The sequence below is a fragment of the Mytilus edulis genome, chromosome 14 (assembly GCF_963676685.1).
Source record: "Mytilus edulis chromosome 14, xbMytEdul2.2, whole genome shotgun sequence".
NCBI lineage: Eukaryota > Metazoa > Mollusca > Bivalvia > Mytilida > Mytilidae > Mytilus > Mytilus edulis.
In genome coordinates this window covers 47955996-47979519 of record NC_092357.1, presented here as the reverse complement: position 1 = coordinate 47979519, position 23524 = coordinate 47955996, and the positions used below count along the sequence as shown (strand labels likewise).

At 31.2% G+C, this 23524-nt stretch overlaps 1 protein-coding gene across 2 annotated transcripts; it reads right to left on the bottom strand.

Moving 5' to 3' along the window:
* Window positions 1–1391: 1391 nt before the first annotated feature.
* On the bottom strand, window positions 1392–19731 carry LOC139503031 (endoplasmic reticulum resident protein 44-like). Of its 2 annotated transcripts, none has more exons than XM_071292707.1 (14): window positions 19418–19731; window positions 15526–15595; window positions 14910–14949; window positions 13835–13904; window positions 12334–12379; window positions 11391–11575; window positions 10295–10410; window positions 9628–9685; window positions 8938–9054; window positions 8426–8537; window positions 7021–7168; window positions 6093–6207; window positions 2603–4236; window positions 1392–1641 (listed from the first exon to the last, which is right to left on the bottom strand). In XM_071292707.1, exons 1-13 carry the CDS (start codon window positions 19472–19474, stop codon window positions 4090–4092), a joined length of 1281 nt encoding a protein of 426 aa, XP_071148808.1. In that variant the 5' UTR covers window positions 19475–19731; the 3' UTR covers window positions 1392–1641; window positions 2603–4089. The 2 variants fall into 2 exon arrangements, with proteins under 2 accessions (XP_071148808.1, XP_071148809.1); XM_071292708.1 differs by lacking the exon at window positions 6093–6207 and adding an exon at window positions 5924–6038 and having other exon boundaries at window positions 19418–19594.
* Window positions 19732–23524: the final 3793 nt, after the last annotated feature.

The following is a 23524-nucleotide window of genomic DNA, read 5'->3' as shown; positions in this document are numbered from 1 at the left end:
ACACAAAATCCTTACACGCAGACAACAATACCCTAAGCAAGACAGATCCTCAGGCTGTTTTTTTCAAGTGGAGCAGGAACTGTTTACCCTTTCCATGAAACCCGAGTTCATACAATTTATCAAATAATTATACAGTCTGATTTGGTTTTTTATTTTTTATTATTTACAAAAAACAATGGCAGCAGTAGAAGAAGGCAAGACAATAAATAAAAGGAGAACAGATGTGTTGCCACAGGGAACTAAAGCATCTGAATAACTATGGAAACAAAGTTTATCTATATTTATAAACTTTATCAATAAAAAATTCTATACAAAATAAAATCTACGTTACTAGGCCATTAAAATGAGGTTATGTTGTCAAACTTTTTTCTCAGTTTTAATTTTAATGAAAAGTAGACAGCAAATAGAAAATGATAATAACAATTTATAAATTTGTACAACTTTTAAATCATAGGAGTCAATTGCAAACTGCATGATGAAGCAAAATATTGCAGTAAATTTCTTCTCTTTCAGATAGCACTATGCATCACTATGTACTATGGTGTTAAATGGTCTTGACTGTTCTATTTTTTTGATTCTGTACTTTAAACAATTTATCCCCCTCATTCAAAAAGTAAATAGCATGTGTGATGTCAACTGGGGATACTCGGCAGCAAAGTTTTGGTAACATAACATCTTTTTCAAATGGCACTTGAATGTCAGACAAAAAAATATCTGGCAAATTTATACCTGGTTTTCATTGTTTGAAACAAACATTAATAAACAATAACAAAAAATTTATATATCTCATAACATATAAAGTTTGATGTCTAATACTTCCATTTTTTATTTTCATTTTTGCATCTAAAAACTTTGATTCTCTTTTCTTAAATAAAAATTAAGAATCTACTTCAACTAAGACTAGTTGACCTTTATCAAATCTACACACATCAACTTTGCCTTAAAAAAGTTGTAAATTTTTGGATTATAATTCCATAATTAAATTTTTAAACATATTAATAAATTATGTCAATATTAACAATATCAATAAACAAATAACATATTTCCTTTCTTTCAATAATGGATCTAATTTTATTAACATCAGCAAATTCATGCATTCTTATATTCTTTTAAAACTGCAATTAGCCCTGTTGCCTGCTTAAACAAATACATCTAAATTCTGGCAACAATTAAAAAATTTACAGTAATACTAAATTGGGTTTATACTATCAATGTTTAAATCCATAATAAAATTTTAGTTGTGTGTTAAGCTTCTGTTAATCGCATATATTTTTTTAGAAACATATTCAGCCATAACCCATACAAGCACAGCCATTTTTTGTGGCAAATACATATTTCAATCATAATCTTTAATAACTCAGATATTTGAAGTAAAAAAAAAGTGTTTGAACCAAAACTATAGTGACAGGTAAAATCAACTTTATTTCCATATATGAGGTTTTTTTTTAAAGCTCTTGATTACTTCTAAATCAAAATGACTAGATGCAGTAAACTTTGTCTAACAATTAAATGAATAATTTCTGTTGTAAAATTCAGTACAAAGCTTGTCATTTTAGCACCCATAATTCAAAGATAACCCTCCACCAGATTGTGTATCACCAGAATCACAACAGAGGCAGATTATTAAGGTCTTTCCTTTTACTAAAGGGAAAGACCTTACTGTATTTCTTCTGATTATTATTATTATTATTCTTCTTGTTCCGCCAAACTTTGACAAAATTTCCCTCCGTAACCGTAAACCATGTCGCTTTCATGTTCACACTTTGTATTGGTGTCATGAATACCTATCCGGAACTCACCCTGTGAGTCGAAATATTTTGTCGGTTCGGAGTAATCCCTCCGAAACCCAAAAACCTTGTTATCGTTCCAACACCGTAACCGTAATAGGTAGAAAAAAAATGAAGGGTGAAATTTGTTCAGGACCAGTCCCGGGTTCTTCGTTACATTTGGATCGAAAAGATTCAACGACTCATTGGTAGGGTTATGCCCCTATGAAAATTAACCGGTGTCGGTTGGCCACCAAAACTCAGAAACCGTAAGTCGTAGACACATAGGATCTTCACCAATCATCATCATTTCATGTATCTTTAAAAAATATCTCAAGGTCAAATTTGTATGTTGACCTTGACCTCTGACCTAACACCTTGTTATGGGATAATCTCAGAAACCATTATACTTACAGAAGTTTTAAATGGTGGAAAATGTTTGGGTCATAATGGCGCAACTTTGTTACATTTTGACCAAAGAGATTTGACCTTTCTATAAGGGGCATAACCCCTGTTTTAGGTTTTTGAAAAGACAAAATCAGCTTTTACTATATAACCAAAGGTCCTAGACCCTTGGGGTCTTCAGTAATGGCATTGGGGACCAATGACCTTGACAAAGGTCAAAAGGTCAAAGGTCAAGGTCATGTCCCAAATAGCGAATTTAGTGTTTTTAACCGTATTGAAAGGATTTTTAGTGTGTTTTCGAGCTTTTTAAGGTTGACCTTGACCTTTTCAATACATTCTACGTCTGTTGGAACATGTATTTTACATTAAAAAAGGAAAGACCTCTCAATTGTTCAAGAACAATTGACAGTTTAATCTTATTTTTGCTTTACGTTTCATTTATTAAACTACATGTACTGTTTTCTAAAGTTGGCAATGTCTTTTGATTCTACAATTATTTAAACAATATAAAAAGATATGATGACTCATGCAAAAAAAAAAATAGTCAACAGTATTCCCGCTCAGAAGTTTTCAAGTTTTAGAGAGAAAAAAAAACTAAGTGTTTTGACCAAATCAAACTTTTGATTTTAACATTTTTTTTTATTTTGGCCAAAATTTCTAACTTTTGATCAAATTTTGAAGTAGAATAAAAGTAAATGTAGTTCAAAGAGTTGGGTTATTTTAATTAACTTGTGCAAACTATTTCACGGCTTTGAATATATTTTACCTTCTGCATGATTCTGGTAATATTAACTAATCATAACAGCTATTCATGTCTAGGATTGATCATCACTCAAAAAACATACAGAATTTAGTAAGATGCAACACCAAATATGATCTAAGCATAACATAACTGAATCTACAGCTAACTAATTTTAGTAGCAAATACCATGAGTGCCTCAAATGGCAACTAATATACATAAATTCATTTTTAAAAAAAATTAACTAAAGGACATAAACCTTCAGTAAGTAAGTCTTCAAAAATCAAAGGTATGTTTTTGCCAACAATTTTCATAAATACATTCTGAGCTTCTGAGTAACACAGATCTTTCAAGACTCATTTGAATGCTTAAATAATCACCATTTAAACTGCATACTACAAACACATTACTGATTAATGTTCAACATTCTATCCAAGGAAGGCATACAATGTGCTGTTGAAACAATTAATGAATATGTAAAGCATAACTATTAACTTCTTGTATGGAGCTAACTGTCAAAGGCCACAATATGAAGAGGTCAATATTTCATTGCAAACTTGTGCAACATACAAAGCTTAAATCAGGACAAATTGGACTTCAAATTAAAAAAAAAATCTTTTACAAAAAGACTTAAAAAAAAAATTAGTAAAGTAAAACAAGTATCAATATATATGCTGTTCCTCAGCAATAATTTTACTACTAATCAATAATTCATAAAGAAAAAAAATCAAAGGGAAAATGAAAAAAAATAGTATTCTCCAACCCCAACCTTTTTTTTTTTATAGAATTGATCCTTAAATCAAATAAATAATATTGTTTTGAATGGTCTTAGGTCTAAATGTTAGTAGCTGTAAGCATTATTTCAAAATGATACAGAATTACCTATTTAAAACAAATATTTCAAGAAATAACAACATTCTAGAAAAGGCTTCAGGTTAAAATATTTTTCATTCCTTTAATAATTTACAACATGTACAAATAAAATAAAGATTTTACATGATTCAGTGATCAGAAATAAACAATGTCAATGTATTTTGTCAAGATGTCACACATCTAAAAAATTTAAATAAAATATTTTTGAAATGTACACTTTTACAGAAACTGATTTTCACGTTAGTTTCTCATTCACATCACAATTATACACCAATCCCACTCATTCAAATATTTCACAGCAGATTTTACAATTCATCCCTTAAAATTGTATATCTGTTTCGTGATGGTGCTAGTTTTATAAATGAAGATTCAGGCGGAGATGTTGGCTCTTTGACTTTTTGCTCTGGTTCACTTTTGTCGTGTGGTAAATGTCCAGTGGCTTCTTTAGCTTCCTATTAAAATAAATAAAAAGATGAGCTTTTAAAATATTGTACAGAGTTAAAAAAAAAAACTTATAATGCATGATGTACACAGACATATATAAGATATTTATAGATTATCATTGATCATCTCAACAAGATTGATTTTTTGCTTGAGCTGGTACAGCGAAAGTGAGAAAAGTAATCGAGTTGAGATGAGTTGAGATGACCAATGATAATCTGTTTATCGCTATTTTACCTATGACGATGTTGTCAATTTCATGTCAATTTCGTTAGCAACGCCACGTGTCATTAGTTTCTAGCGATAATTTTTTCAATCTCAAGCGAAGAACATGATATGAAAATTATCACAATAAAAGATCAAACGTAAAATGCACAAAATAGCGATAAATTACAAATACTATAGATTCATTCTTATTGGTTGATTACCAATTTTTGTGTTTTTTGAGGGTACAGGCCTAGGTGAACCACGAATTTAAATGTTCAACAAATTACAAATTTTTTATCAAGTTATATGCAGACTTTGGCAAAGCCGCAAAATTGCATCTCCATGAAAAGGCAAGCTTTTTGCAATTAAGGTAAATTGGGAGCCATGAAAATAAATGAATCCCCAGTATATGAAGTATACAATTTTCTTTATTAAAATATTACATGTTCATCTAATTGAACCAATCAGGGTTAGCTATGGGAAATGGCACCTTATTGTTAAATCATTGCTGTTTGCATTTCATGGCTATGCAGACACCTATTTGGAAATTGGCATCCATCAATTTTGTATAGCATTTGACTCATATTGGCCAATGATGGTCTATTTATCCTGCATATCAAGCCGACACCAAAAGGACTACTTCCAATCCTAGTTGACTCAGTTCCCATTTATCTTTATTTTCACTGGATGTAATGCACACAATGATCAATAATCCAACTATTTTGCATATATAACAATAAAATTGTTTGTCACAGCATCATAGTAATAACTCTTTTTTTAATTAAAAAATAAGTTTTAAGAGTGAGAGACAATCTTCCAGGACCAAGGTTATCAATGCCTCAAGTATTCATCATGGGATTTCGGCATTGGGGAAATAAAAGCTTATTCTTTCAAAACATTTAAGAGAGAAAAAAAATATTTCTCATTGATGAAAGTCAATTTTGCTAATTAGATAAAATCTTGAAATTTCTTTTTTTTAAATAATGCTGTAAATTCAGAAATATTTGTAATGTTTTTATCATTATAACAAAATTGGGATTGAATAGGTACCAATTGAATCATTGATAATGTGACTTATAGGATATTTACACTAAATTTCTGTTAATTTGCTTGGTTTGGGTTTCCATTCCAAATGGAATTGTAATCTGCAATATCTTTAACTCTAAAACATCTTGCCAAAAAGCTCAAAATCATAAAGCAAACTGCTTTTTAAAAATGTTTACCAGATAAAAGCTAATTGGTATAAAATAGGGTCCATTTAGCAGAAGTCAATATATGATTGAATTAGTTGTGTTTAATGTGTTTAATTATAAATCCAACATGCCTCCTTATTTAGAAAACTGAATATCCATCTATAAACTTTATCCAAAGAAATAGATATTCTCAATGCATGCAATTTCTTGACCAATTAAAGCCCATAAAATATTCCTGATGCATGCAATATTAATGTTTTACACAACCAATATCCCGAAAACCAACACCATAACTTACTCCAGGGATAGTCGGAGTCGGATAGGACTTAGTCGTTTCAGTCCCGTAATGATACTCTCGGTGTAATTTACCCGAGTGCATGTCAGCTATGAACTGACTCAATAAGCCAGGTTTTCTGAAATAGAATTAGAATAGACGATTACTAAACATGTCACTAAACGGAACTTACCCCTGGGACTGGTGGCTCCGTTGAGGTTGTGGACTGATCTGGACCGTGATGGAATTCTCGATGTAATTTGCCGGAGTGTAAATCGGCAATAAAAGTGGATAATAAACCTGGTTGCCTGAAAGAAAAGTGGAGCAAAATATCTACTGGTCTCTTTTGCATTCCTCATCATGCTCATGATTGGTCTTAAAGTGACCAAACAAAAATATTTATTGGTGTTCAAATTTTCATTGGTCCAGCAAGCAGTGCCAAGAGAGAACCACTGACCTTCAACAGTGGTAATCCTAGTAAATTAAGATGAGAATCAAATACACCTGTCACATGTGGGGTTAGAACTAACCATCCCAGTGTTGACTGGCAGGCTAGTAGGATTACTTTAAAGACCACTGAAGTTTGTCCAAATTTAAAAATTACAAAACAGAAGGTAAAATTGGGTGTTATCTGCTCCTTGGCATCTACATTGAGACAGGATCTGTATTCAATCAGAATGATTCTAGAAGTAAATTGACTTTTTAAGGTTGTTTGCTGCTCAAATTCATAACAATATGTCACAACTGACTTCTTTTCTAATCAATAAATATATACTAAATCAAAACTATTGGAAAAAAAATAGACATTTTGTATACTTGTTTTTGAGACACAGGCATTTCAAAAAGAATGAATTCTTAAGACAAAAAAATATATCATGTGCTCGCTCATTGGACAAATATTTGCAGAAAACCTTCCCACCATTACCAGGATAAGAACACCAACAAAAATTACAAAGTGTAACATTTATTCATACATGTATTTAAAACTTATAAATAACGGTAACACATTAGTACAAGACAGACCACCTGAATTGGATTTTTTTTATACTACCTCATAAGGTAAGTCTGCAAGAAGACAAAGAATGAAGATATATTACAACACATCCATACAAATTACTTACTCTAAATCGTTGTTTACATTATGTGGGAAGACATACATATGTCTAAAACTGTCTATTGCTAAAACTGGTAAATCTTTGGCTGATTTGCCTAAATGATGGAGAGGGTGGGAAAATTTGGATCCATCTGCTGTCAGGAAATTTATAGCATCTGAAAAAAATAAAGAAATTAAATAAAAAACTGTATGATGTATCTGGGTTGTTATGCATAAAACAGATTTTTTTTAAATATTATTAAAACTACTTATAAAGTTAAGATTTGTTCTGAACAAGACAGTTTTTTCTTCATGTTCTACAATTGGATATCTTAACCTTAAAGTCATAAGAAACGAGTGACCGGTGAAAAATAATGTTCTTCCAATTCTTGAACTAATGCATACAAACATCCTAAACTTCGTCTTCTGTGCTCGAATTTATCATTTTTTTCGTGTAAATTTCGTATAATTGTCAATTTTTTTTCTCAATCGGTCAGTGTTGTTGTGAAAATATGGCAGGTAATTAAAGTTCGTGTTTTGAAGCCGAAGTTTAACGATTGTCACCTGTTTGTCAACAATTGACGAAAAATAAACAAAAAAGCATGGAAATTGAGCACGTGTTTAACATGTAAATTCAGATAATAGTTTATTTTAAGGACATCCATGCGTATTGTGGTCACCGGATTTTTACGAGATGGGTCACACTGAGGTCACCTTGCATACGGAAAATATGTCGGGGGAATAGCTTGCTGGAAGGAAGCTATTCAAATAAAGTAAACTTCTTCTAAATATGAATAAATTAAAGAATTTTCTTCAGAAAAAAGTATATGTACATAAGTTTTATAATGAAAACTATCCATTGAGTTATAAAAATCATATGCATTATTTTTTTTTGATTTGAGGTTTCTTATGACTTTAAGTTAAATATATAAGAACATTCAGTGTGTAGTGGTGAAATCTTGAGGCCACCGTTCACATTTTTAATATTGGGCACATGGTCTAAATTGACCAGAGTTTAGACAAGCTATGAATAAATTTAAAACAAATTAATATTCAAGTTTAAAAGTCTTTATAAAGTTGTTTTTCACTTATTGGTAGTTCAATGATTAATTTACTGCCTTCTTTCAAAAGACATTATATTAACTGTGAATAAATGTATTTTTGTGGGTACCACTTTCCCTGGATTAAGGAAAAATTTTGTAGATATTTATTTTTGTTGTGTTGCCTATGTCTGCATACATTCCTTTACAAAATTTGTTATTCTTTGAACATTTAAACTTGCGGTTCCCCTGTACCCATATGAAAACCAGGAAAATAGTTACTAAGGAATAATAATGAATCCACAGCATCTTGAATAACCTCAAGCTACTAGAATCCAAATAAGTTAAAATGGTCACCTTCTTAATTTTTTCTCTTTAAAATCTTTTACTTACTTTTTTCATGTAATAATTGTTTAGCCACTTCTGTATTATATCTTTCTATAATTGATTTATCATCAGGGTTATAAAATAGAATCAGGAACGGCAGTCCTTCTTCTGTTAATTCCTACAAAGATTCAGTGTTCAAATTAAATAAAACAGACTAAAAGATTTATAACAGTAAATTTCTTCTTTTGAAGTTCAAATCAAATAAGAGTTATTTCTCTTACCATAAGCAAGCCAGAAAACAATTTTTATACCTTACTTTTACATTGTTTAAATAGAAATAAATCTAAAAACATGTAAGTCATCAATATTTTTGAACTTTGATCTTCAGATTTATTGGTGAATAGATAAGGTTCAAATTAAAACAAGTTTCTTATTTTATGGAAAAAATAAATAAAATCAGTTTTCAGACTTTGGAATTAACTATAGGGTGTATTTATTTGCAATTTATATTTAAAAATGTTACTATCAAAAGCCTCAATATTTTCACTAGCCACATAGCAGGGAACTGGTCAGCTTACCTCTGCATTTTCAAAAGTTATCTCCCTTACAAGTGGAACACATTTATCATTGGCCCACTGAATCATGTGATCATATGACACCAGGGAACCAGTATAAGTTAAATCTTCTCTTCTGGTCTGCAAAGTAAAAAATATTCCTTATTAGCTTATCAGTCTGCATAACCTAATAACACAAAAGTTGATTCTGTAAAAACACAGATATCTAAAATTTGTTGGTGTGAGATCCAAAAACATTATTGAATTTATGTAAGACCTTTTTTCAATTTAAATAGGACAGATGTTTATATATCAAGGTTGATTTACAGATTATGAATAACTATATTAATGCTTTATGTTAGAAATAACCACGCAAACTGATATAATTTTTAGGAGGACTTAAGAAAGTGCTAATGTTCTTTAGACTTGTTCAGTTGATTTTCTCAAGTTGAATTTCATTTCTAATATGAAGCATAGAATAAACTGTTCTTTTTCCATTGAAACATAGATGGCTTCCATAAAAGGCACTTTCAAAATGGGGTTATAACCTATAGAGGCCATTTTTGAATTCCAATTACATTTTCAATGTATAAATGAGTATTGTGTCCCACCAGGAGTTTAGACTTTAAAGCGCATCCCCTGGGTTCCAAATATGTTTTGATGAAAAAGTCTTTTAATATTCAAAACTTGACAAATTAATTCCCCTTTACTCACATGTGGTGCTCTATACACAACAGTATCACCTCCTGTTCTTTCTGGCTCTGAAATTGGCCTGAAAAAATTACCATATCAACAAATAATTTCATGATTCACATTATCCCCATAATACTAAAAACCATTTGATATGCTAATATGCATTTCGCCTTAATAGTGATGATCAACAAAAGAACTGGTCCTTTGCTTTAGGTTTTATGTGACAAGAATTATTGACATGACTTGTGGATCATTTAGTTGTATGTATATTTGTGCACAATTACTTATAGTATGTTAGTTTTTGTTTTTTTGGAAGTTTCTTCATACCCTCCAATTTTAATGGAATAGTTCTTAGTACATTATCATGTTTATATTTCAATTTATTGCATTTTCTTTTTCTTTAAGAAAAACTTTTATCATAGATATCTTAAAGCCACATGAAATTTACAAGCCTCTCTCTGCTGATTGGTTACACCAAGGCTATTCTATTTAAATATATGTGGGAGGGAAGGAAGAAAAGTTTAACTATTTAATGTGGGTCATTAGTCTTTTTTCAGTATGCATCTATTACCATTATGCAAAATTATCTAAAAAGAGGTTCTTGGTTGTAGGGATATTTTGAAAGTCCTTTCCTACCCTCCCACATACATTTTAATGGAATAGTCCTAAGCAAATGTCCTTTACTTACCCTATAGCCACATGGAATTTACAAGCCTCTCTCAGCTGATTGGCCACTTTAGCAAAATTTCTGTACTGGTCAGAATCTTGTGATGCAAAATAGCCTATAACATTTCTTTTATTTGTCTGAAAACAAAACAAAATATTTCAAACTTTCTCATTATACATTTATAGACTATGCTCCCTAACTATGTTTTAATTATCATGACAATAATCATAAGCAATCAATAAAAAATTTGAAGGGAAATAAGAATAACATTTTTTTACGAGGGTGAAATTTTCATCGAGGTGTCACACGTTAGACGCGGACGGGCTACCGCGGGTCTCTCGACCATCGAGGCCGGCAAACTATACCCTCGGTAAATTTTTTTTTATTGCAGTCCTATTTGGATATTTACAAAATATTTAAAAAAAGCCTCTTGAAAATTTAAGTGTTTGGTTTCATAAACCAATGGCCACATTTGTATATGATGAAAATTATTGCAGTAACATGTGAATCAGTATTATCCCGATATTTTTTCAATAAAATCAACCTTCAACCAAGCTTTAGAAAAGACTGTACTGTAAATTCAGAAATTATTGAGAGCATTTATTATTGTGATTTTGTCATTTTAGACTTAAATGCAATTTTAATTTTTATGATTTTGAGAAACATGCTGTTTAGTTTATATAAAACATTTCAAAATGCGAGTTCAAATTATTGCAATTACAACTCTGTCGCATTTGTTAAAATAATAAAAACCTCGCAATAATTTCTAAATTTACAGTTATCTATTGAAATTTTGACAATATTATAAACAAGAATGTGTCCTCAGTACACAAATGCCCCACTCGCACTATCATTTTCTATGTTCAGTGGACCGTCAAATTGGGGTAAAATCTCTAATTTGGCATTAAAATTAGAAAGATCATATCATAGGGAACATGTGTACTAAGTTTGAAGTCGATTGGACTTCAACTTCATCAAAAACTACCTCGACCAAAAACTTTAACCTGAAGCGGGACAGACGGACGAACGAACGAACGGACGGACGCACAGACCAGAAAACATAATGCCCCTCTACTATCGTAGATGGGGCATAAAAAGAATGGTAAATAATACTTACATCAACTTCATCCAGTGATTCTAAAGTGTTGTGCATCTCAACAACATCTTTTATTTGATCTTTTATAAAAGTTGCTAAGGCATCCACCGACCTTTGACCTCTGTATTCTTTTTTTAAAGGTTCTCCATTACGGAAAAGTTTTAATGTTGGATATTTACTAATATGATATTGAGCTGCTATAGAATCTGCAAAATAATAAAAAATCAAATTTAAGGAAAATTCAAACTTGTTGGTAAAGGCAGATGTAGGATATGGCCTCTTTTCTGTCCATTTAAATATGAAAATGAAAAGAATTATTACAGCAGATTCCACTGAGTGTGTAGCGAAAGGTAATATCGTTGGTTAGCTGGCTTGTTAGCTGAACCGTGAAGTCGTTATAAGGTCAGGTATACTACCCTCCTTTCGAAGTAGCATAGTCCAACAGACAGATCAATTGATTTTCTGTCAGATGAGTCTATTCTTAAAGTAGGGTTGTTTACCTTACCTAACAATGACTTCACGGTTCAGCTAACAAGCAAGCTAACCAAATATATTACCTTTGGCTACACACTCAATGGAATCCGCTGTAATCAATTGTCAAGATCCTTCCTATGTTCATAAGACATAATACCGCTAGTTATCAATATTCATATTTTAAATTTTTGTCCTTCAAATTTCATGTATTCCCCTTATGCCTTCACAGTTTTTGCATCTTAAGAAACATTTTGAAGACTGCCAAATACCCTTATTTGGTGGTATAATTTTATGTAAATTTTTTTATGAGAATTAGAAAGTGTTACAGAATTGTTTTCTATTTTGCAATTTCAGAGACCAAAGAATTGGTTTCTTTGTTGACTTGAAATAAAACTGATTTGATACTAAGGATTTAAAAAAAAAAAAAACAGGTGGTCAAGAGGTCAATTTATAAAATATTTTTTCTATAATACAGGTACTAAGTACTTACTTTCTGAATCACAGTCTATTTTTGCAAAAGCTACTTTTCCCTCCTCCTTCAAAAATAGAAAAAGAATACCGGTAAATTAAATTTAAAGTCTTAAAAAAGTTGTTAAAAACGAGTCTATGTCCAGGAGTCACCAATCATACAATGAGGGCTTGCAATCTTACAGTCATGATAAATCACTTGTCCAGAAAAATTGCCTACCATGATAGTTCAGATTGTCACAGGTTAATGTGGTCAGCACATTTTTACCTTTAAAAGTTGTCACACAAAATTTTTTCCCTATCATTCATGCATAAATTGGTTACTGAACTTTTCTTTTCAATCATTTTTCTCTAAAACAATTGTTACGGTCACTTCTGTTTTACCATTCAAGACAATTTCAACTGTCAGAACAGAATGAGAAGATTTCTGAACTTTTCTGAATAATCATGTCAAACATAAACAAAATTAAATCCATTTCTATCCAATAATATCTTTTGAAATGAAACGGAAAAAAATATTTGGGTTTTTCATTCAATTTATCTCATGGATAGTTATCATTAAGAAAATTAAAACCTAAACAAAAATTTAACTTTCAAAGATAATTACTTTTACATAAATTTGAGACAAAACCACATTTTCAGTTATAATAATATTTATTCAGTATTTACTTGTGTGCCATTTTTAATAAGTTTGTACATATTATCTGTAATTGTTGACATTGCAGAAACATAATCATGTAACAAATGTTACCAATACCTTCTGGTGTAACAGGTTTGTAACATATGGGGATTTATGACAAAATTCAATACATGTAGCATTATTTAACCATAAAAAGTAAGGTATATGAACTTTATATCCCTGTAAGCTTATCAAATTTTCCTGAATAAAAAAAAATCATAACAAGATTGTCATTTAAATACCAATCTGCATAGGAATCAAACAGTGGTAAAAACATGACTTTTAACAAAAGCCTGTTCAAGTTTACATTAATCTTATGTTCAAATTGTATATTGATGCACGAATATTATATTCATTTCCTTTTCTTTTCCTGTTCTGGTATTATATGATATAATTGGCTTGAAATGCATAAGAAATTAACAATTAAAGGGAGCTAACTCTGTAATGACTAATGACTAAGTTCTAACCAAAATTATCAAGATATTTTTCAAATTACATGACACACAGAAACAAGAGATCTATAAAATCCAAATCAGGATGAGTGTAACATCAAAAATCAAAATCTGATGTTGATGTTGGCAGGATTCTTTTCTGCGATGTTTTGAAATTCTACTAAATTACATGAATTTTCTAAGACTAGCACTACATGCTATAGTTTACAATGGCAACAATCATAAACTGGTTTGATGTTGTATGCCGTGAAAACAGTTCCTACAATTCTCTGATTTGCTTCTATCAAAATGAGAAATGACATACAACACAAGATGAAGAACAGCAATTTCTGTGTGTTGACCCTGGTATACAAACAATGTATGACCCAGTATAAAACTTTTAAAGTACGAACCTTTATATCTTCTTTTACTTTATTGGATGCTTCTTCAAACACTGGTTTTAATATCTGACTAAATCTACACCTGAAAACATAAAGAGCTTTAGTTAGAATTTAAAATACCAATGTTGGATAAAACAAGACTTCTGTAGGCATTCCTGCATCTGACAAACTCATTTCCATTGTGAAGATTTTTTAATAATTGCCCTCTATGATGAGGTGAGTGTATCAAAAATATGGTTCAAAGAAAGAAGATTATCAATTTTTTTCACAGAATGATGGCTCAGGTATATGGTCTACTTAATTAGGGGACTTTTAAATAGGTGGTACTCCACTTTTCTCTTTTCATTATTTTTTTCACCTTTTTTTTGGGCATATTTTTTTGCAGTCTTGACCATCATTCTCTGCAATGTATACACAGACCCTCAGTTCAAGATCAATCACCTAGTTCAATATTACTTTATTCTCCAAGCTTTGGGCCACAATTAAAAGTATTTTGATTTGCCCGAACCCTACCCTATAGGTTGAGATAGTGGGTAGGTAGGTAGGCATTTTCTTTTTTTTTTAAAGAAAAGAAATTGAAATATCGGGTGTTTATTAGTCTTCATGTCTATCTGATTAAAAAAAAACTTCTTCAAATCAGGTCAATAAAAGAATTTGAGTAGGCAGCTTTTGTCTGGGTAGGTAGGGTTTGGGCAAACAAACCAATTTTTTTTTTTATGGCCTTGATTGTTTGATACTTTGATTTGTATTTTCTAAATCCACAAATCTATGACTATTAGATATAATTTACTACAAGTAAGATTCATTTAATTTCATGGGTACCAATTTCCTGGATTGAGAAAAACTTGCATTTTCATGATTTTTCTGGGTATTCAATTTTGTTGTTTTTGGCATAGTCTGCATACATTCCCTTAGAAAACATTCTCAATTTTATTTAAATTCCTTGAACATTTAAATTTGTGGATCCCCTGTACCCAAAAATTGAAAAAAATGGTATTCATTGAATATCACTGAATCAACAGTATGCATAAATACATTGAATTGTATGTGCATATTGTTCTATATATTTTTGTTTTTAAATACGTACCAATCTGCATAAAAATTTACAAATACAAGTTCGTGGCCACCTGTAAAGAAAAGGGAGTTTTGGAATTACAAATAAATAAGACATGAAATTAACAAATTAATAATTCTTGCAACAGACTTACTCAGTGTCATCAGTGATTTTTCCATTGTCACAATCAATATCATGAATACTAAATACAATTTTTTTTTAATATTCTGACACAATTTTTTTAAAATTTATTTTCTCAATTTTTTTCATATCTTTCATATCAGGTCCTTTTATAGCCAACTGTACAGTTAGTTTTTTTCTTTTCATTATTGAAGGCCATACAATTGCCTATCATTGCCATTTCATTTGAAATCTTGTGGAGAGATGTCTCATTTACCATGTTTCCAATCATACCACATCTCCTTATTTTTATACACAGTTTCGTGAGACAAGTTGAACACTACATCGTGTACATGTGCTTACATGTACACTTATCTGGCTGCTTAATTTAGTAAATATCTTGATGTTTTTATGACATTTTCAAAAAGCACAGATGTCAAAATGTGCATCCATTTATTCTGATTGCAATGTTTAAGTTTTTTTTCAACCATCTCAATTCAACAAATTATTCATCTTTAAAATATCTTACCTAAAACGGATTTCAAATTTTGGCTGTCCATGTTAATGACATCTAAGTAAACAGGTGATATACAGCTCAACTGCAATAGAAATATAATGGATTAATATTAATGCTGATGACAATAACAATATTCATAAAACATGATAAATAATATCTGCTTTAATGTCCAGTGGCAAATATATCATATAAGACAATAATATGGTATAACGGTATGTATATATGCTGCATTGTAACAGACTAGCATGTACATGCCAGATTAAGAACATGTTAACTCATACATGTCATCTTCGCTAGCCAAGGGTTACGATCCACTCCCGTTCTCTTCACCCTTAACAGATTGAGCTAACATTTGTGATATCAATGTTGCGCCATCTATCGGAAGATTAAAGTCAAGCCCATTCCGAATACATTATTCTTGACCAATGGTAGCACTTGAACTCTTCAATTTGGAGATATAAACACGGTAGCGTCTAGATTCTACACACTTGGTAAAGCCGGAAACGAAAATATACGTCAACATTCATGCATTTGTGCATGAAACATACACAGGAACTTCTATTAGTTGATTAAAAACATTCAAGTTGTCACTAAATATAGTCGTATGTTTGGTAATGTAAAGACATGTTGCACAATAAACACGTGGCAATTGTTTACAAACACTTTCTACATTTACACGTGATCATGTTATAGACGCTTTTTGATTGGATACAGTGAGTTTCTACTGCAACCAATTAAAATCCTTTCCTTGTGTCTCTGAAATTTTATCTCAATCCGCCAAGGGTGAAGAGAACGGGAGTGGATCGTAACCCTTGGCTAGCGAAGATGCATACATGTAGAGTAATGGTCAATCAGCCTCTGGTATCACTATAAAGACAACATGCTTGGAAGAGAACAGCATATACCAATTTTAAAGTCTGGCTCAATCTGGATTTTAACCACAACATCCTGCACTCAAGATGACTAAATTGAAGTTGATATTTTCTTGAAATTAGTTAAAAAAATATATTAAGTAAACTTGAAGATAAATTTAAGAATCATACTCTAGGTACAATTATCATGATTATTACCTTCTTTATTAACATTATTAAGATGTGGTGACCTATATATTTTTTAATTGAATATCATGAATATTGATTGTATAAATATTTAACACTGCTTCAGTATTTTTTTAATCTGTAGTACTAATATATATATATTAATATCAAGAAATGATTAATATAAATATTACTGTTATTAAAATATACACTATGTTCATTTTGAAGAGAGCACACATGTTCAAATACCACAATGGTAGGTAACCATGTAACAACTTGGCTTTATTGATTGATTTTTTATTTGATTCATTAATTGCATTCTAACTTGAGATTCCCTTAAAAGCAATCCATAACATTATAACCCTTAGGAGGTCATAATCATGTCATGTAAAAAAAAATGTCAATCTGATATAAATATTCTATTTCTATTGTCATGATTGTGTGTAAAATCTACTTTAAATGATTAATAACTTACATTTAGACTTAATTTTGTAATTGCAGCATGTCATTCAGGCATTTCACCTCATCCCCTCCCCCCCAAAAAAAAATCTAATTTACAAAACGTGAAGACATTTATCATGCTATAGTATATTAAACCTAGAATATACACTTGTTAATTTAGAATATATATATTGTCAGGTTTTTTTAACAAAATTTTAGATAAAAAGTTCAATCAATATTTCAATTCAACATTATTCATGTTATTAACATGTCATAAATATATAATTTGATATATATAAGCCATATGTCAATAAAGGACAAATATTGTATAGATAAAATATATCAATATGCAGCTACATATATACCTTAAAGGGAGATATTACATTAAAAGAAAATATGTCAATGACTGTTCTTAGTGACAACATACATGTAAGTGTACAGTAATATCACATACATGTACATGACATATATATTTGTATAAATGACTCAAGATTTTTATTAAATCTCCTGGTCAAAGAAATATAACTTAGACTATACAAAGCTGAATCCTTTCAGATAAAGCCCCCACTTAAATGTACATGTATGCAAGATAAAATGTGTACACATATTCACTACGGGAAACAGTGATGCTGAAATACATTGTTTCCCGTCTAAAAATGTTCAACATTTAGTGAATAAATGGAAAGAAAAAAAGCATGACATGTATGATAATGTACCCTGTCTAATCAAGAAGTTTTGTTATTAAAATTGAATGCCAGACACACTGCATGTTCTAACTTAAATGAATAATTTCACCGAAAAGAATCAAAAGTTGAAGCATTTGCATTTGTAAAGAATCAAAAGAAAATTAAGATTCTAATAAGATGCACTCTGTTGATATGAACTAGCAGCTGTCATAATACATGTAATCAACAATTTCAATCTTCAAAAATTTATACTCTGACAGACCTCAGTAGTCAAATGAGGAAGTTCTGATTATTCTGGTAATGATTGAGAATACAATGTACACACATCTATCTCTCTTCTTTTCCTTAAACAAACCTGCCTGTGCCAACCAAATTATTTAACAGTTTAATGCAATAATTGGATCAAATCACCATTGAGATTTTTATCTTCATCTCTCTATATTAACCAATCAATGTAATTGAATTTAATTTTTATTTCAATCATTATTTGACACTTTGCTAAGTTTGCTTAGTTCGCTCTGTTCAATGTTATCCTTTTACTATGCGGTCTAAATATATAAGCGTCCCAAGGTCAAAACATTTTACAAACTGGTAAATGTTAACTCTCATACAAACCAGATGCTCCGCAGGGCATAGCTTTATACGACCACAGAGGTTGAACCCTGAACGGTTGGGGCAAGTATGGACACAACATTCAAGCTGGATTCAGCTCTAAATTTGGATTGTGATTAAATAGTTGACACAGCATAGGTTTCTGACACAGAATGAATGTGGTCTAATGAACTTAAAATATTTTTTTTGCCTTTGAGCAATTCACTATGCTGCTGAATATTAATCCTCTCAAAAATCATTTCCAGGCATTTCAAATTAACTGTAGCAATAGATGTATTTACACTTGTATGCAATTTTGTCTGCCATTACTTAAAATCACACCGGTTCCCGTAAACTTTGACATCATAATTTAAATTATTTGACGTCGCAATTTAAAGGTGATTGTTGCTTGACGTCAAAAGATTCAGCTAAATACCAAAAGTGTTAATACGTTTATGAAAGCCTAGATGCAGCAGTCAGTCACAGCATCTTAAAACTTATTTTATTTGAACAATAGACTGATTAATGTCCAATGGGAAATATTACATGCATTTTCAGGACAAATACACATTTATAATGAATACATGTATAATGTTTAAAGGAACATAACAACAGGAACCACTAGGCGGCTAGGCCTGGGTGAAAGATATGAAATGTTAACTGCCACTGGAATACCAAAGACAATCAAAACAATACAAACTGGTTTTTTACTTGAGGGAGCATCTCATAGTTGTACCACAACTTAGTTAATTTCACACCTTTTGCATGAAGGGGAAAAAATGCCCATCAAAATCCAAAAGAGATTTTATCTTTCTGAAACACAAAATGCATTTAACTTTATTATATCTCTTGATGCCAGGCATTAAAACTTTTCCAACTTCACAGGTAAGTCTGTACTCAGAGTAATTTTTGGCGTGTCAATACAGCCATATATGCGTCCGTTTGTTATGATGAACCTTAAACAGTGTGTTAAATCAACATTCACAAGCATTTGGAAGACCGCATATACAAAGGATTAGTCTTATAAGATTTCTTTACAAATCCTTGCACATACCGATCGAATGAAAAGTAGAAAAAAAACTTGGACATGGTAACGTAATCTTCGATACGAACGTGTAATGCATACTCCCACTGACATACAATTCTTACCAATAAAATAGTCAGGAAATACTGTAAACAATTCATCTTTGGAATTTGATTCCGCATCGTCAGTTGGTTAAATAGATCTCACAATATGTTTGGAGGAAGGGTAAGGTGCTCGAGACCGGAAAGCAAAACAAATATGGCCGATAACGTCAGCGTGTAATCGCGAACAGACGAGACTAAATTAATATGCTATAATCAACCTGCTTTCACCTTTAATAGAATTTAAATTGAATAAAACTAATATTAAAAAAACAAGATATGTAAATAACAAATAAATATTCTAGTTGTATTTTTACAGTTGCAAAACAGGTAAACTCGTACCTTCGGTCGTTATTGGAATCTCGGCCCCTTACATGTGAGTTCGTTGTCTAGTGGTTAAGACCGATGGCTACAGTGCTGAAGGTCCCGAGTTCGATTCTCACTCGGGGTGCTAACAATATCAGTACATCAGAAGGGTAATTTTCACCCTCTCACACACATCTCTGGTACCCAGACCGGAGTTTAAACTAGAATGGGTACTTTGGGGGCCTCGGTTGGTCAAAGTTGTTCCCTACTTGACCTGGAGATCAATCTTCTGATATTTTTCTGGGTTGTCTGTTTCCACCGAGTGGCCCGGTGGTTCTCTCCGAGTACTTCGGCTTCCTCCACCATAATAACAGACTTCCCGGTGTCCTAGCACTCCTTTGGTGTTGCCGGGTGGGGATTGAGTTCAGTGTCCTTGTAAAAATAATTGTCGTATAAATATACGTTAGTGACACATCTCCATTAATCCCGATAGGGAGTGTACATGGATGCCACTGTATCCTCGCAGCTTTCGAGGGGTTCTTCGGATATCGGAGGCATTTACCAGTACATAATACTGTGTCGGACCAAACTATTAAGGACTATAACAAACTCGGCCTCTCATTATTTATATAGAAGTAAAATGGGCAAACTCGTACTTTGTTTCATATTTTATGTGTTTTCTGTTGAGGAATAGCTTTATTATGACGAACATCAACCAACTACAGCCACTTGTTTACTGACTTTCTGTTTTGAATTTTCCTCGGATATTTTTGTTTTTTTAGCTTTTTACAGGTTCCTGACTTTTCTGGATGATATCCTGATATTTCATAATATTTTAGATATTTCTGGTCTTTTGTCCTGCCCTTTTATGCTTTATTTTATATAGCTGCTATTAAACACAAGTCCTAAGTTAATTAATTTAACTATATAATCAGTTATTTTGTTAGTATTTATAATATTTTAGTGATCGATTGATGGCCCCCTTCATTGAACAATGACGGCAAGGTGTTTGCTGCATGAGTATTCACCAGCACTGATCAACACTGACCCTGAAGGTCCAGGGATCAAAAATATTTTTTATATATTTGCATGCCTTTATTCTTTTCTTTTATAAGTACTTTTGTGAAAGAGCATGCATGATCTTTTATATGATAGTCGGTTAAAGAGTTCGATCATTAGAACTCATGTTTTCTATGTTATTTTGTTCATATGAAAAGAAGATGTATAGTTGCCAATCAGACGTCTCTCCATAAGAGACCAAAACAATTGACACATAAATTAACAACTTTAGGTGATCGTACGGACTTCAACAATGAGAAAAGCCCATACTGCATAGGCAGTTAAACGAAATATATTTTGCGGACTTTCAGCTGGCCCCTTAAAATATGTATACTAGTCCAGTGATAATGGACGTGATACTTAACACCGAATTATACACAAGAAACTAAAATTAAAAATCATACAAGACTAATAAAGGCCAGAGGCTCCTGACTTGGGACAGGCACTAAATTGCGGCGGGGTTAAACATGTTTATGGGATATCAACCCTCCCCCTATACCTCTAGCCAATGTAGAAAAGTAAACGCATAACAATACGCACATTAAAATTCAGTTCAAGAGAAGTCCGATGTCAGAAGATGCAACAAAAGAAAATAAACAAAATGACAATAATAAATAACAACAGACTACTTGCAGTTAACTGACATGCAAGCTCCAGACCTCAGTTAAACTGATTGAAAGATTATGTCTTCATCATATGAGTATCAGGCACAATGATCCCCCCTTTTAGGGGTTTAGTATCATACTATCATAAAATATATGAGAAGAACATAACCCGATGTCATTTCATCAACTGTTTGAATAAATGTATTTAGTTCCTATATTAAGTGAATCAATATTAAAACCAACATATGCAATATTTAATGACCTGACAACAGTATCGTAACTATATCCCTTCTTAATAAGTGTGTTTAAAGGTTTTGTAAGCTTTTTGAGTTGAAAACTGACATTTTTGTACTTTGTAAAGAATATTACCATAAAAGATTGGATGTGAAATACCTGAACGTAAAAGATGTCTGCATGTTGAGTTATATTTAAGATTTTTGTTTAGATGCTTCATCTATCAAAATATAAAAAAAATGAAACAAATATGTTTTCACATGCTTGTAACCGTAACAGTATCTCTAAATCATATAAAAAAAGCTTCTGCAAAAGTTTACACAGTTGCAATCAAATAATCAATCAATCAACAAATCAGTTGCAATAAAGCAATCAATCAACCAGTTGCAATTAATTAACAATCAACCAAAAAAGAAGGAAGAATAAAAAAAAGGCAAAGTCACAGAAATAAACAGATACACATCCTTAAATAAAGAAAACCACAAAGAATCACCAACAAATCAGAAAACAGAGAGACATTATAAAAAAAATCAAACGCAAAACAGTAAAGAAAGAAATTCCTATTAAATAATAAAAGACATCTAGAGATATGTACACATTTATAAATCTGCTTGAAGTTCCTCTAAAAATCGCCGGAAAAAGCTCAACTTTATTTTTTTATTTTCTATTTTTTGTGTTTTTGTATTTTAACACTCAATCTAATTAAAATCAGCTCTTAGTTTTCGCTATGATACTCTCATCTCCAACGAGGAATGAAGTGTATTACAACATCTGATTTTCATGAGCGCATTGTTGGCTGCCTGTGCAATACAGGGTGCAATACAAAATATTATTATATGTATTCAAGTCCGTGAAACATGAAGCGCCATTATATCTTAGTGAACTTGTAAATTTATACAGGCCATCAAGATCATTAAGGTCTGAAAACAACTTAACACTCGTAACTCCTATTGTGCGAACCAAAACCTACGGCAATATAAGATTTGATCAAGCAGCGGCCATCCTTTGGAATGCATTACCAAAAAAACTTCAAAATGCAAAGTCAGTGCCTGTATTCAAAAAGAACTTAAAAACTCACTTTTTTCGACAAGCATTTTTAATCCCTTAAATTCGTTTCTGTGATACATTGTGCCATAGACGTTAGCCTGCTTTTGATTTATCGAACCTTTCTTTTAACTGGAGATATGTTTCATTTATAATATGTACATTGTATGTTTTTAGTAGCACACATATTTTTTTTCATTTCAGTAATTATATTTTTACATGGTAATATTCCTTTTTCGTCTTTTGAATACGTTTTCAAATTTTTAACTTATATTTGATAATTTTTAATAGCAATCTTATTTTAGACTTTTTTGGCTATTTTATTTTACCAACTTTATTCAGTATAATTTTATTTTGATTCATTGATATATATATTCCACTTTTTTGTAAAAATTTCCACATTATTAATCCTTTTATCTAGGAAAGTTTTAACACTTTTAATATTTATTTTGTGTGTTCATGTTTTATATTTTTATCACTGTCTGTGTGTATATTTCGTTTAACATGTGATGTAAAGCGCTTTGAGTAATATTGTTTTAGATTTAGCGCTATAGAAAAATTGTAATAATAATAATAATAATAAATAATTTAACATTGGAGCTTTACGCCCTTAGTCCGAGATTACGCAGTGTCGACCTTGTCAGCAATGATGATATAGTTGATTCGTGCTCTAAACTCGTCCCATTAATTAGAAATTGATAACTATCACCTGTCTGTATAAAACAATGACGTCTTTGGCTAAAGTACTCTTGTAGTTGCGTGTACATTTAAAAAAAGAATATCTTATGTACAAATGAAATAATATACGTCCTTTTATTCACCTATTTTATAGCAAATATTTGTGTTGAAATTGTTCAAAGGTACGGACAATTTGGTCCGAATT